This window comes from Squalius cephalus, assembly GCF_949319135.1.
Source record: "Squalius cephalus genome assembly, chromosome: 3".
Classification (NCBI taxonomy): domain Eukaryota; kingdom Metazoa; phylum Chordata; class Actinopteri; order Cypriniformes; family Leuciscidae; genus Squalius; species Squalius cephalus.
The window spans coordinates 23,450,404-23,462,778 of record NC_137124.1 but is presented as its reverse complement, the minus strand read 5'-3'; the positions used below and the strand labels follow the sequence as shown (position 1 = coordinate 23,462,778).

At 38.9% G+C, this 12,375-nt stretch overlaps 1 protein-coding gene across 1 annotated transcript; it reads left to right on the top strand.

The window, feature by feature from the left end:
* Positions 1–1,219: 1,219 nt before the first annotated feature.
* Positions 1,220–9,844, top strand: smad6a (SMAD family member 6a). The gene is made up of 4 exons (XM_079865378.1): positions 1,220–2,600; positions 3,690–3,746; positions 3,885–3,962; positions 8,604–9,844. Exons 1-4 carry the CDS (start codon positions 1,907–1,909, stop codon positions 9,143–9,145), a joined length of 1,371 nt encoding a protein of 456 aa, XP_079721504.1. The 5' UTR covers positions 1,220–1,906; the 3' UTR covers positions 9,146–9,844.
* The last annotated feature ends 2,531 nt before the right edge of the window (positions 9,845–12,375 follow it).

Sequence of the window (12,375 nt, the reverse complement as noted above, 5' to 3'; positions counted from 1 at the left end):
TCTGACTACACACACACATATGTTGGGTTTTCATGAATGGGGACTTTTCATAGACATAATGATTTTTATACTGAACGGTATATTCTATCCCCCTAACCCTAAAACTACCCATCACATAAAACTTTCTGCATTTTTAGATTTTCAAAAACACATCACTTAGTATGATTTATAAGCTGTTTTTCTCTTGGGGACCAAAACATTTCCCCACAAGGAGAGGGATTTTGGATAACGTAAAAAGACAAAAGTAAATTCTATATTAGCAGTCAATTTAAGCTTGTAGAATTGAAAGTGTAAATATCAACGTTATAAATTTAAGTGAAACTATTCAGCTTTTCTGATACTGGTGCTCCCATCATGCACTGGGGCTTAAATAATTAATACGTTTTTTTTTTGTGCTGTTTTTCAGCTGTATTTTCACTGTTTTATCATTGATTCGGTGTTATATTGTTTGAGTAAAAAGTATTGTTTAGGAAACTTCAACTAAGTAGAAATTACTCAACCTTTTACTGTATGGCCAAGTTAAAATTACTTATTTTCTTTGCTAATTATACCTAACTTAGTTAAGTAGTGTTTACCTAATTACATATGTGAAATGAAAATTACACAAAAATATGCGTGCAAAAAAATTTGAACATTTTACTTAATGTCTGTTTCAGTGAACCACATGACATGATGTGTGTGTGTGTGTGTGTGTGTGTGTGTGTGTGTGTGTGTGTGTGTGTGTGAAAAAAAAGATGTAGAATAAACTATTAAAGTTAAATGAAGTGAATTCATCTTGCAGTTATTTCAAAAGTTAATGTTTCTATATTAATAATTATTATAAGAATAATTAGTAGCCTACTAGTAGTATTTATATAAAACGTATAATTTATATTATAAAAATTAACTTAATAAAAATTAGGCTAATGATGCAAAGATTTTTATTGTTCCCCAAAGAATACTTTATTTATTATTTATTTTGAAATATGAGTGTCTTAGCCTACTATTTGTCTTACTAGCGATATATCCACTTTGAGAGGTAGCAGTTTGTGATATAGCCTACGTTTTCTTTTTCTTACACAATCACAGTCATTACAGCAGTAACATTTTGGTGTCTTGCAATAACGTTTTTTCGTGCACAATCACAATCAATGCAGCCATAACATTTTGGTTTCCTGTCGCAGGCACAGCGCGCGCACACACAGAGGTACATGTTGCTCCTTTAAGAGTTCGGAAACTTGATACTGTGTTTGCGCAACAATCAGAGCGGCTCGCAGCCGCCAAAGTGTCTAGACGAGCACATGATGGGAATCAACCAATGGCTCCACTGCTCTCCTCAGGGGCCCCGTGTGTGTGTGTATCTGAAGAAGAAAGAGAGTGAAACGGTGAAAGAAACCATCGAAGAATCCCATTAATCTCGCACGTAACACGGAACGAAACCTCAAGACATTACATGTCCATATCCACCCGGAACGACCACTTTGCCGTCGCAACACGATCATTTTCTTCCGCGAGGAGCGCGTTAAACGTCAATAAGGATTATAGTGAGATCCATTCATGTGCTCGGCGTCATTAAACTGCTGCAGGAGGTTTTCTTGAAAAAGGAGGTTTGTTACGGAAATTATTTTCCTGCACATCGTGCATTTCGCGTTGTTTATCAATAATAAAGTTTATCATGTTGACGGGGAATGTTTAGAAAGTGGATGCACCGCTCCTCGCGTAGTGCACTATGATTACAGCCATCCCGTTGCTACAGTGTTGATATATTGTAGCAGTGGAGTCTAATGTTGGGCTTTGCTCAGGCTCTGCTCGGCTGTGCATGTGAGCACAGATCATTGATGTCGGACAGCGAGCGCACGACCGTTTGGAGTCTCCGCGGTTCTGACCAAACATAGAAAAAACGGATGCAAACTGTTTAAATTGTCGTATGTTCAGGACGAGACGCTCGGGTCTGGTTCGGCGACTCTGGAGAAGCCGTTTGGTCACCGCAGGTAAAGAGGGGGGCGATGGAGGTCCGGATGACTGGAGTGACAGCAACCCAGAGAAGGTCCCCAGAACGGAATACGCACTGGGAAACAATGCGGGCTCTTGCAGCAAACGCGTAGAGGAACGCGGGGAACCGGGGGTCCTTATTGAACAGGATGGACCTCTCGACGAGGGGAGCGAGGGCAGGACGGTGACATGCTGTTTGTTTAAAGACCTCCCCAGAGGCAAAAACCGACTTGCTTGTCGCGTGGAACATAGGAACCACAACAACTACAGCAGTCTGAGTGGCAGGGAACTGAAAAATGGTGCCGTGACCGAACAAGAACTCAAGAAGTGCACTTATGCGTTTCTCAAAAAGTTGAAAGAGAAGTCTCTGGATGTTTTATTGGAAGCTGTGGAATCTCAAGGCGGGATGCCGAGTGGTTGTGTCCTGGTTTCACAGACTGAAGTGCGCATTGGAGGTCAACTGGTGTCTCCACAGTACCTGTTGTGTCGACTTTTCCGCTGGCCAGACCTGCGGCTCTCCTCTCTTCTCAAACCGCTCTGTCACTGTCAAAGCTTCAGGGCAGAGGAGAGCCAGACCCTCTGCTGCAACCCCCATCACTACAGCCGCCTCTGTGGACCAGTCAAAGATGGTAAGGAAACCCTGTGAATGTTTTTAGTGTTGGCAATAATGACTTTCTTGTTCAGTCTGCTATGCTTTTGAATTGTAATAATTTAATTTCAACCCTGCAGAAAAAACTGAAATTTGCTGTTTCTTCCCACTGATCCAGGCTGGTCTGTTTGATGCTTTTAGATGAGTTATGGGCACTTTTTGGAAGTAAAAATTGACCTAAGCCAGGAGACCATCTTAAACCAGTTAAGACCATTTTAATAGCTGAGACCAGCAAACCATCTTAGACTGGTTTAATTGTTTCTGTAGTATCAAATGAGGCAAAACACAAAATGAAGTCCTTTGTACTAATATAACACTTTTTTTTTGAAAAGCCTGGGTGAATGATTGGGAGGGGAGTTGGACAGTGATACTCCTGTTCAGGAAGTGGAATTCCCAACTAGAGTCCCTCTGGGATTCTCAATTTCTCTGCTCCCTCCCTATTCACAAAAACACTGCCCTAACATTGTGTATGAACAGTTGCAGATTGAGAACAGAATTGATTGAACAATAATCTTAGAGGAGGGTCAAGAAAGAATACAGAGTAAAAATGTAGCATGCTGGTTTAGTAACTAAAGCATACATCAAAAATAAAAGTAGTATGACTTGCGCTTTAGTCCTACGTGTGAACTAGTCATGCATACAAATGGTCACTACAGTCCAACACTGATGTCATGTAAGTGATTAATAGTTTTAAAGCAAAGTCTGATACATTAAGTGGTTTCCATATTTTTTCATCTGAAGTTTTTATTCACTGTGTGAGCAAAAGTGTTTCCACCCTCTGTACTAATGAGATTCAGAACTGATCACTTTTAATTGGATTCCATGCATTCTTGGTCATGGTGACACATTCATTGTCTTTTTGATGGATGGCTCTTCTTCACCTGTAATTTCCATACCAGCTGGTAACATTCTCATTGGCTGTAAAAGTGCTGGAGAATCTGTGCCAAACACTTTCGCAGTGTTAAATCTTTAGATCTAGGTCTGGTCAAATAGGCATCAGAGATGTGTTCGGTTTTGGAGGTATTCTCAATCAAAAGAAAACTCTTAACTCAGTTCTCCCTATTTTCAGACACACCACCTCCTCCATACTCCCATCTCTCCCCCTTACCAGAACACAAGCCACTGAGTAAGTAATTTAGTTTTCTTTAGTTCGAGTAAGCAAAGATTCCTTGAAATAAAGTATGATGTTTAACTCTGTTTGTCATGTCTTTTAACTGCAGTCAAATGGAGAAAAGATTGAATTTTATGTCTTGTCATTTTGCAGATTCTTCCCTCCCAATGCTGCCTTACATAGAAACCGAAGCCACGCGTTCACACTGTGGCATGTCGCAGGACTATTCAGGTTGGTGTTCAAGTCTTCAGTAAATTAATGCATTTAAATGAGGGAAAAGTATTCAATAATTACTGAGACTTTCTGGTTGATCCTGAAAATCAAGTGATGTGTATTTACACTACTGTTCGAAAGTTTGGGTTGCCATTCAAAAGTTCAAAATATATATATATTTTTTTAATCAATGCTGTTCTTTTGAACTTTATATTCATCAAATAAACATGAAGAGAATTTAACATGGTTAAGTTGTCAACATGTCAAATTGGTTTGTCAAAGTAGATCCTGAAACCTCATTGTCATACACAATAGCATTGCTTACAGAATTAAACTAGGCAGCAAATGTGTTTATTCCTTATTTATTTCAATTTCCATGTCTTTGCATAAGATTTAAGAAAGTTAAACTTCAACATTAATGAGGCACTCTCTTGAGTATTTTTTTCCTGTGACTTCTGATAGGCATTTTGCCTGGTTTTCCCTTTGTATCTATTTTAAACCAAGAAAAGAAAGAAAATGCAATGCAGATTTTATGCAGATCTGTTTTTTATGTATTTGGAAGCACATAGCCTACTAAGTCAGCGGCCAGAGAATCCAAGATAATGACAGTGCATTTCCGTACAAAACTTACTTCATTAACAGTGTGTCCTCTGATGTCTGTTTGGGCCAGAGAGGGTCGAGACTACCATGAATAATAATAAGAAATGTTTCTTGAGCACCATATTAAAATGATTTCTGAAGGATAATGTCATGTGACACTGGCTACGTTTACATGCACACCTTTTGTTTCAATCAGAATGAATTCATTCCGCCTGAGGAATCCGACGGTAGTGTTTACATGAACGCTAAATAAAGTGATCGGTTTGATGTTCGCGTTTTTATGACACAAGCTATGACGGGTCCTGACTAGGAGACTACGAGCACATAAACTATTGTTCCGTGCTGCTTATATTTATCAATCAGTAAAAACACCCCTTCCCATGCCCAAAATAAAGTGTCTGCAGATGAGAGTTTGAAGTAAGGAATGATGGGACTTAGTTCTGCTCCACTTCACAGACGATGAATGGTAGGAGAATTTTAGAATAACACAAAAGTAATTTATAATACTTTATTTAACAACAACTGCAGCTCGTTCCGCGCGTCATACGTCATTACGCCATTTCTGCGTCATTTCACTTGCACAGTCCTTTCCAGTTTCGTTTTTCAATCCGATTAAGTGTTTACATGTCCTCTCGATCAGATTAGAAAAGGAATAAACCATCCCTTCGAATCCGATCGAAATTTCATTCGGATCGAGTTCAATCCGATCGATTAAGGTGTTTACATGAAGGCTTTTCAGTCTGATTGAGCCGTCGATCCAATTACTAAAGAATTATTTGGTAGTATGTAGACTGAAAATTCAGATTTGCCATCACAATTATATAAAAAAAAAATAGAAAGTTATTTTATATTGTAATATTATTTCAAACTATTCCTGTTTTAAGAGATAAGAGAAGAAGCCCAAACTTTTGAACGTTAGTGTATGCTGAATGTGATGCTTTAGTTTGGCCCTTGCTGTTTTCAGAGCTGCTAATTAGTATAACATGTCAAATGGCTTTGCTTATCCATGCTATTTTTGTTAGCATTGGTCAGCTAAGCATTCCTCTCTCTATCGTGCATATAATAACCTCCCCACGTAAAGTTTCTGTGCTTGTTATATATAACAAGCACAGAAACTTTACGTGGGGAGGTTCTTATGGTTCTTATATATATTTGGTTCTTGAAGGATAAGCATGTTGTCTATGTGCAGACATCTGTTTTGTTGTCTCTTTCCTTCTTTATCTTTTTCCTATAGTCCAATTATGCACCCATGTGGTTTGTGGTTCTCTCCATTTAATCGCTTCTGTGTTTAAAGATATTTTTAATATGATGAAAACATGTTACACCTTCCTCTGAATATTCATTCATCGATATTGACTGTCTCCAGTTTGAATAGGATATCTAGATGAGCTTTATGCAAACAGCTAAAAGACGTCATCCAGCAGCTTTTCAGCACTGAGTCAAAATTAGATTATGAGCAACAATGGGCAGTCTTGTCAGGATGCTGACTGGGGGACTCAGGGCCTCCTGAGCTCTTATCTGCTGTGAGTCTTACAGTCCTGCGCTGATTATTACCCTGCATATAAAGCTCTGAAGACCAGGAACAAGATCCTTTTGGTGTGTCGCATACGTTCTTTCCTACATTATTTTCATGTTGATGCTTCCTGCTGAGTTTTGCAATGCAAGCCCTGGCATAGCCAGCCAGTCGCATTTTAAAATAAGGTTTAAATTACAGGCCTCGCTGTGGCTTCCCCTCTTCCTGACAGAGCGCAGGCCAACACGCAATTTAACTAATGAAATCCTGCCTGTCTCTGCAGAGATTCTTTGCAGATGTTGACAAAGAATGACTCTATCAATTGTTGGAAAATGATTTGCCCCCGCTTTTTAAGGGACACATGTTTAGGCTTTTTAGATCTATTCTTTTCTTTTGTTTTTGTTTTTTGCCTGATTTATTGTAATTATGTTTATGCATGATTGTGTGTGTCTGTCTGCATATTTCTCTCAGTGTCTCCTCAGTATTGTGACAGGGAGAAATCATTTTGCTTTCTCATCCTGACAAAAGCTATTAGTTTCATCTTAGATAGGGATCAATATGCAGTCAATTCTCTTACCACAAATTCATCATCCAGAGGAATGAACAACAAAATGACTTGCAAAAGAGAGACATTTCTACAAATATGTCCCCTAATTTAAGGATTTGTGCATGTATGCCTGACTGACATGTATTATTTTACTAAAAATGTAGCATAGAGAGACAGTTCACCCAAAAATGAAAATTCTGTTATCATTTACTCACCCTTATTCCAAACCATTTTGACATACTTTCTTCTTTACAACACAAAGGAGTGATATTTTTATGAAATTCTGAAGTATATGGACTCCAAAATAAATATCTTTGTTTGTGGTCCATAGAAGAAAGGAAGTCATACAGGTTTGAAATGGAATGAGTACAGGTGAACTGTCCCTTTAAGAGTTATTTCAGAGTATAGATTTAGATGCACAGAAAGAAAGATGTTAGCTTGCTTTCGTAGCCAAACGATTTGGACCGCTGCTATTATTCTAGAGCTGTGAAAATACTGGAAGTGTTATAGAGTTCTCTGGTGGTTCTTGTCGTGGCATTTTCATTATCACCCCTCTAAGCTCCCCCACCACTTACTGGCTCGGTGGAAGGGTCTAATGTGTGGAGGGAGATCTAATATTTGGCATAGCAGGACAGACAAGACTCCATCCTCTCCTCCCCCCTCTCATTTTGTGGTGTTGGTTTAGGCTAGGCACACAAGAATGCTTTTACAGGCACTAACAACTGTGCATGCAAAACAGTGCATATGAGTAACTTAAACTTAAAGGAGATCCTGAAACCTCATTGTCATACACAATAGCATTGCTTACAGAATTAAAGTAGGCAGCAAATGTGTTTATTCCTTATTTATTTCAATTTCCATGTCTTTGCGTAAGATTTAAGAAAGTTAAACTTCAACATTAATGAGGCACTCTTTGAAAAGCAGATTGTTTGTATTCTTTTCCAGTGACTTCTGATAGGTGTTTTGCCTGGTTTTCCCTTTGTATCTATTTTAGAAATGTAATTTTATGCAAATCTCTATGGAAATTATGATTTCTCTTTGTCATAATTCTATTGGTCTTTTCCATGCAGTTCTGTTTTTTATGTACTTGGAAGCACATAGCCTACTAAGTCAGCGGCCAGAGAATCCAAGATAATGACAGTGCATTTCCGTACCCTTCCGTACCCAAAACTTACTTCATTAACAGTGTGTCCTCTGATGTCTGTTTGGGCCAGAGAGGGTTGAGACTGAGCAGAATGGGGGCACAGGCCCAGGGCTTTAGATCTTCTCCCTCAATAGAGCCTGTGAAGCAAAATAATGCCATCAGTCTGTGTTTGACTTAATCAGACTGGATAGGCTGGCGGCTGGGGGGTCAGGGGGTCGCGAGCCTTCACTGAGTGGTCAGAGAGCTGAATGCTGGTCCTCGGAGGGGGAGAGGGGGCCCCAGTCGGCCCCGCGCGGGGAGAGAGGAATGCTGAGGCAGAAGCGGGGGGTGTTAGAGTCAGAGATGACAGATTTGGGCCTGTTAGTGGGGGTCGTTGCTTCTTCAGTTTCGAATCCTCTCCTGATAGGATTGGAGATTTAGTGAATGAATATGCTCTGTGTAACATCAAAAAGAATAAGGGAGCTTATATGAGAGTGGTCAAAACATTGACATTGCTTGTCATGACAGCACATTACAGTAGAAATAAGTGTGGTAATGCTAAGGAACACTCCGCTGGCACACTAGTGGCTTTCAGAACTACAAAAATACACAATATAGCTTTATATTGCTATAATCGTTGGTATACCAGTATTGTAGGAAGATATATAATATAATATAAATAATTTTTCCCTAATCAGCATAAACAATTTTTTTTTAAATATTTTATTTAATTTTGACCAATGAATTTGACCAACTAATTGTAAAAAATACCACAGACAGCACTTTTCTTAAAAAACTGTGAAAATATATTGTGCTTTGTGTACTTTGGTTAGTGTATTTTTTTGTGTTTCATGCATTTGTTTTCTCACTCCTCAGATGCCAGTATGTCTCCATCCACCTTGGCACAGAATCACTGGTGTAACGTGGCATACTGGGAGCTTCGCACACGCGTGGGCCGTCTGTACCCAGTTCACGACGCCTCTCTTAGCATCTTCTATGACCTACCTCAGGGTACAGGCTTGTGCTTGGGCCTGCTCCCCCTCTCTCCACGTTCCACTTCCGTCCAGCGCACCCGTGGCAAGATCGGACACGGCATCCTCCTCAGCAAAGAGCCAGATGGAGTTTGGGCCTACAACCGCAGTCAGCACCCTATTTTTGTGAATTCCCCAACTCTGGAGCATCACCCCTACTTGAGTTTGACTGTGAGGAGAGTCATGCCAGGCTACTCCATAAAGGTTTTTGACTATGAGAAGTCGTGCCAAATTCAACCCCCCAGCGATTTGGTGCACCTGGAAGGGCCGTACGACCCAAACAGTGTGAGGATCAGTTTTGCCAAGGGCTGGGGACCATGCTACTCCAGACAGTTCATTACATCATGTCCATGTTGGTTGGAGATTTTACTCAACAACCACAGATAATGTATACACACAAACAAATGCAGACATATACATTCTTACCACATACTGCACACACTCACTGCAAATGCTCAGACACCCACAGCCACAATCCCAAATGTAATCTATCTAAATTTAATATAAAGTTTTATATAAACGTATTATATGGAATACTTGTAAATACGGAGTCATTTTTACAACAATTATTTATGTATGGTGCAATGTCTTTATGGATGGACAGAGAAAATAAAAACAAAAGAAATGCACTTTGGATTTCTGTGTGTTGAAATGTGCCATTTTTGGAATTTACATTGAGTCTTGTTGTATACTATAAATTATATGCAGATTTTCAGCATGATCCAGTCAGGGCAGTACACACAGTTGATGCAATACGTAGCTGCAGGTTTAAACAAACACATAGGACTATTAATGAACACTTTAAATAATATTTCTTTAAAAAACCAATAGATGGCAAAAAAACAAAAAAAAACTTGTAGCACTTTCATTATATTTTATTACTAGGATTAATATCAGTGTAGGTGTTTTGTCTGTTTTTGCTGGCTGCTTTTTGAGAAAAAGCTAAACCTCTAATTTAATTTCACCCTTATAATCAATGCTGAGCTTACATTCATGAATTTATCACTGGGTCTTTTGTCTTTGCTGACAAATATTTGATGTTTGGTTTAATTTTCATGAATAAAACTCTAAATGTTATTGCATATCAAAAATATGTGTCAAGGTTGCTGTCTAGAGATAATTTGAAAATGTCCAATTAGCTGAAGTACTTAATTTTTAAGTATAACAGGGCATGTAGTTACTGGTAGCACGCTGATAGTTACTGGAGAATGAAGCGATTTCATTCAATTTTGTTTTTCCAAGTACAAAGTGAACTTTACTATGCTCACACATCACATAAGTGTCACAGCTTTCCATTTCCAATGTTGCAATACATCAGGGTCCAGGGAAGCTTTCTTTTAGTGCCGTTGTTTGTTCTAGAGGGCGACCGCGTAGCGGCTAGCTTACTCAGCAGTCTGCCTGGCCCCACCTCATCCCTTTTAAAACAGGACTCCCAGAAAGCAACATAGACATTATCCCTGCGCCATGAAGCCCCAGCCGCCCAGTTCCAGACGCATTCTTCAGCTCTGTGAACACCATATTATGACTGTGGAGACAGAAGAGAAAAACTAGCACCTTCGAACATTTATATATGTGAATGAAGCCATTTGCATTCAGCTTGTGTGCCCTCTCAAGAGTTTATGCTGCTTTTCATGGAGGATTTTGATAGGTTCAACTTTTTTTCAATCATTGTTGCTTTCTCACACATTTCTCATGGTTCAATGGTTAACGTGTTTCTGCATAAAACAGCATAATCATCTCAAATAATATGGTCTGTTCTCTTACAGTGTTTTTAGTTTTATATCTCTAATTGATCTCATTTGTCATATTCTGGAAGCAGGATCTCTGTCGGAATGGCTCTGGTTTCTAGCCGTGGTGTTTTTAACTCCATGGTGGGCTGACCTCACAGTGAACTGGATTTCTGAGTGAATGTGGTGATTTTGGCTCAGCCAGTGCTGCTCTAATTCGGTTTCAACTGCACCAGATCTCACCAGTTTGGGATTTATTTGTGCAAATTGCAAAGAATCAACTCAAATATTTGCCCTTTGTATAAACAGAGTTGATTTTCCTAGAGCATGTTCTATACATCCAGTTTGACTACAACATGCTGTTGCCTTTTTTTAGATGCCTAATGTAATTAAATTGTGCATCTTGGTTTGGCGATATTATGCTCTGAGCTGAAGATGCATTCGGATATCAAGGTAGATTGCTGAAGAAGATGGGGTGTGGGGGGTGAACTTACTAAAATGATACATTTTTGTTAAATCACCACTGTAAAGTTACTGCTTGTTGAATTCATGGAATAAGCCTTTAAGGCTTGAAAGGATCTCAATAGCATAATAGAGCTGTGAGGCCCTTAGGAAGAGAAGCAGATGCAGAGAGGCGCCATGATGACGTCACATAAGACATTTAATTACATATTAGCTGATTTGAATTTATTTCCCACATGTCCCCCTTTCTTTCTCTTTATTCCCATACAGTCTCAAAATCAAAATGGATAAATAAGAATAGAAATTAGAGTAGACAGCTCCATAAATCATTCTGTCATCAGGTAATTATCTAAATATAATATTTAGCCTTTATTTTCTTTCACCCTTTTCCCTTCATTTAAATCATTCAGCAGTCCATATAACTCTTAGATTATTTAAAGTCAATGTATGTATGTATTGTGTGTGTGATGTGTGTAGAGTTTCTTTGCGTGTAGGCGTACTGGTGTTTATTCCTAATCCTGTCTCTGTTTTGTTTCTTTAAGCACTATGTCTGTCAGCCACTGTAGTAATTATAGTGAGACTGGAAGCCTGGCTCGGGACGGCCCGCTCCTTAAACATCCTTCAGACACAACACTGCTAGACCCAGATCCCAAAACACAGCCAAAACCAATTCCCTACCCTTTCACCTTGTTTTGAAAGTCCTCTCATCTATGTCCCCCTCTCTTTTAAATCTCAAACGCAGTTTAAATAGGTTACCCCAAACCGTTGGATGAGTATCTGATTATGGAGGTGGTTTTACTTGCAGAGGAAAAATATTTGCCTTTGCTTTATCATATAATTTTGAATTATTATATTTTCATAGGCTTGCATGGTATTTTTTTTTTTTCCAGTATAAACTGTGTACTTTACGAAAGACTGAGCTACTGTAGACCGTCCAGCATTTCCTGTCAATAGCTCTGCAGCAGAGAAATCAATATGGTCCCCATGGAGCCAGACACAGTTCTGCTGTTCACCTCCAGTGTTTATCAGACACACAGTGATATATAAAGATTCATTTTATTCCTGATGGGCTCATTGTGGTGTGTGTCTCAGTGGGTGACTATTATCCTTCAGAACTATTTTTGTAGTTTTTCGTTCATCACTAACACTTTCTCATTTGATCAACTACTGAACTTTTTAATATATAGTTATATATGAAAATTCAGTGTTAAACTTAGGCTATTTCTATTCTCTTCTGGATTGTTGGGTTAGAAGATCTGACTATATATCAGTTTCTGTCATGCATATACATGTCTTTTTTTAAACTGAAATGGCAGAATCATATGTGACAGACAAAAAGTTGTTTGGAAATAGGGCAACCAAAAAACAAATGTGCAAATGTCTCCTCTGCTTGTTTACAAAAAAACCCAAAAGATGTCAATGTCCAAA

Bases quoted from the DNA above. Each gene is read 5' to 3' on its own strand.
- smad6a (XM_079865378.1), top strand. From the start codon at position 1,907: ATGTTCAGGACGAGACGCTCGGGTCTGGTTCGGCGACTCTGGAGAAGC. The intron at 2,601-3,689 runs GTAAGGAAACCC...CCCTATTTTCAG, and splicing joins CTGTGGACCAGTCAAAGATG to ACACACCACCTCCTCCATAC. The intron at 3,747-3,884 runs GTAAGTAATTTA...GTCATTTTGCAG, and splicing joins ACCAGAACACAAGCCACTGA to ATTCTTCCCTCCCAATGCTG.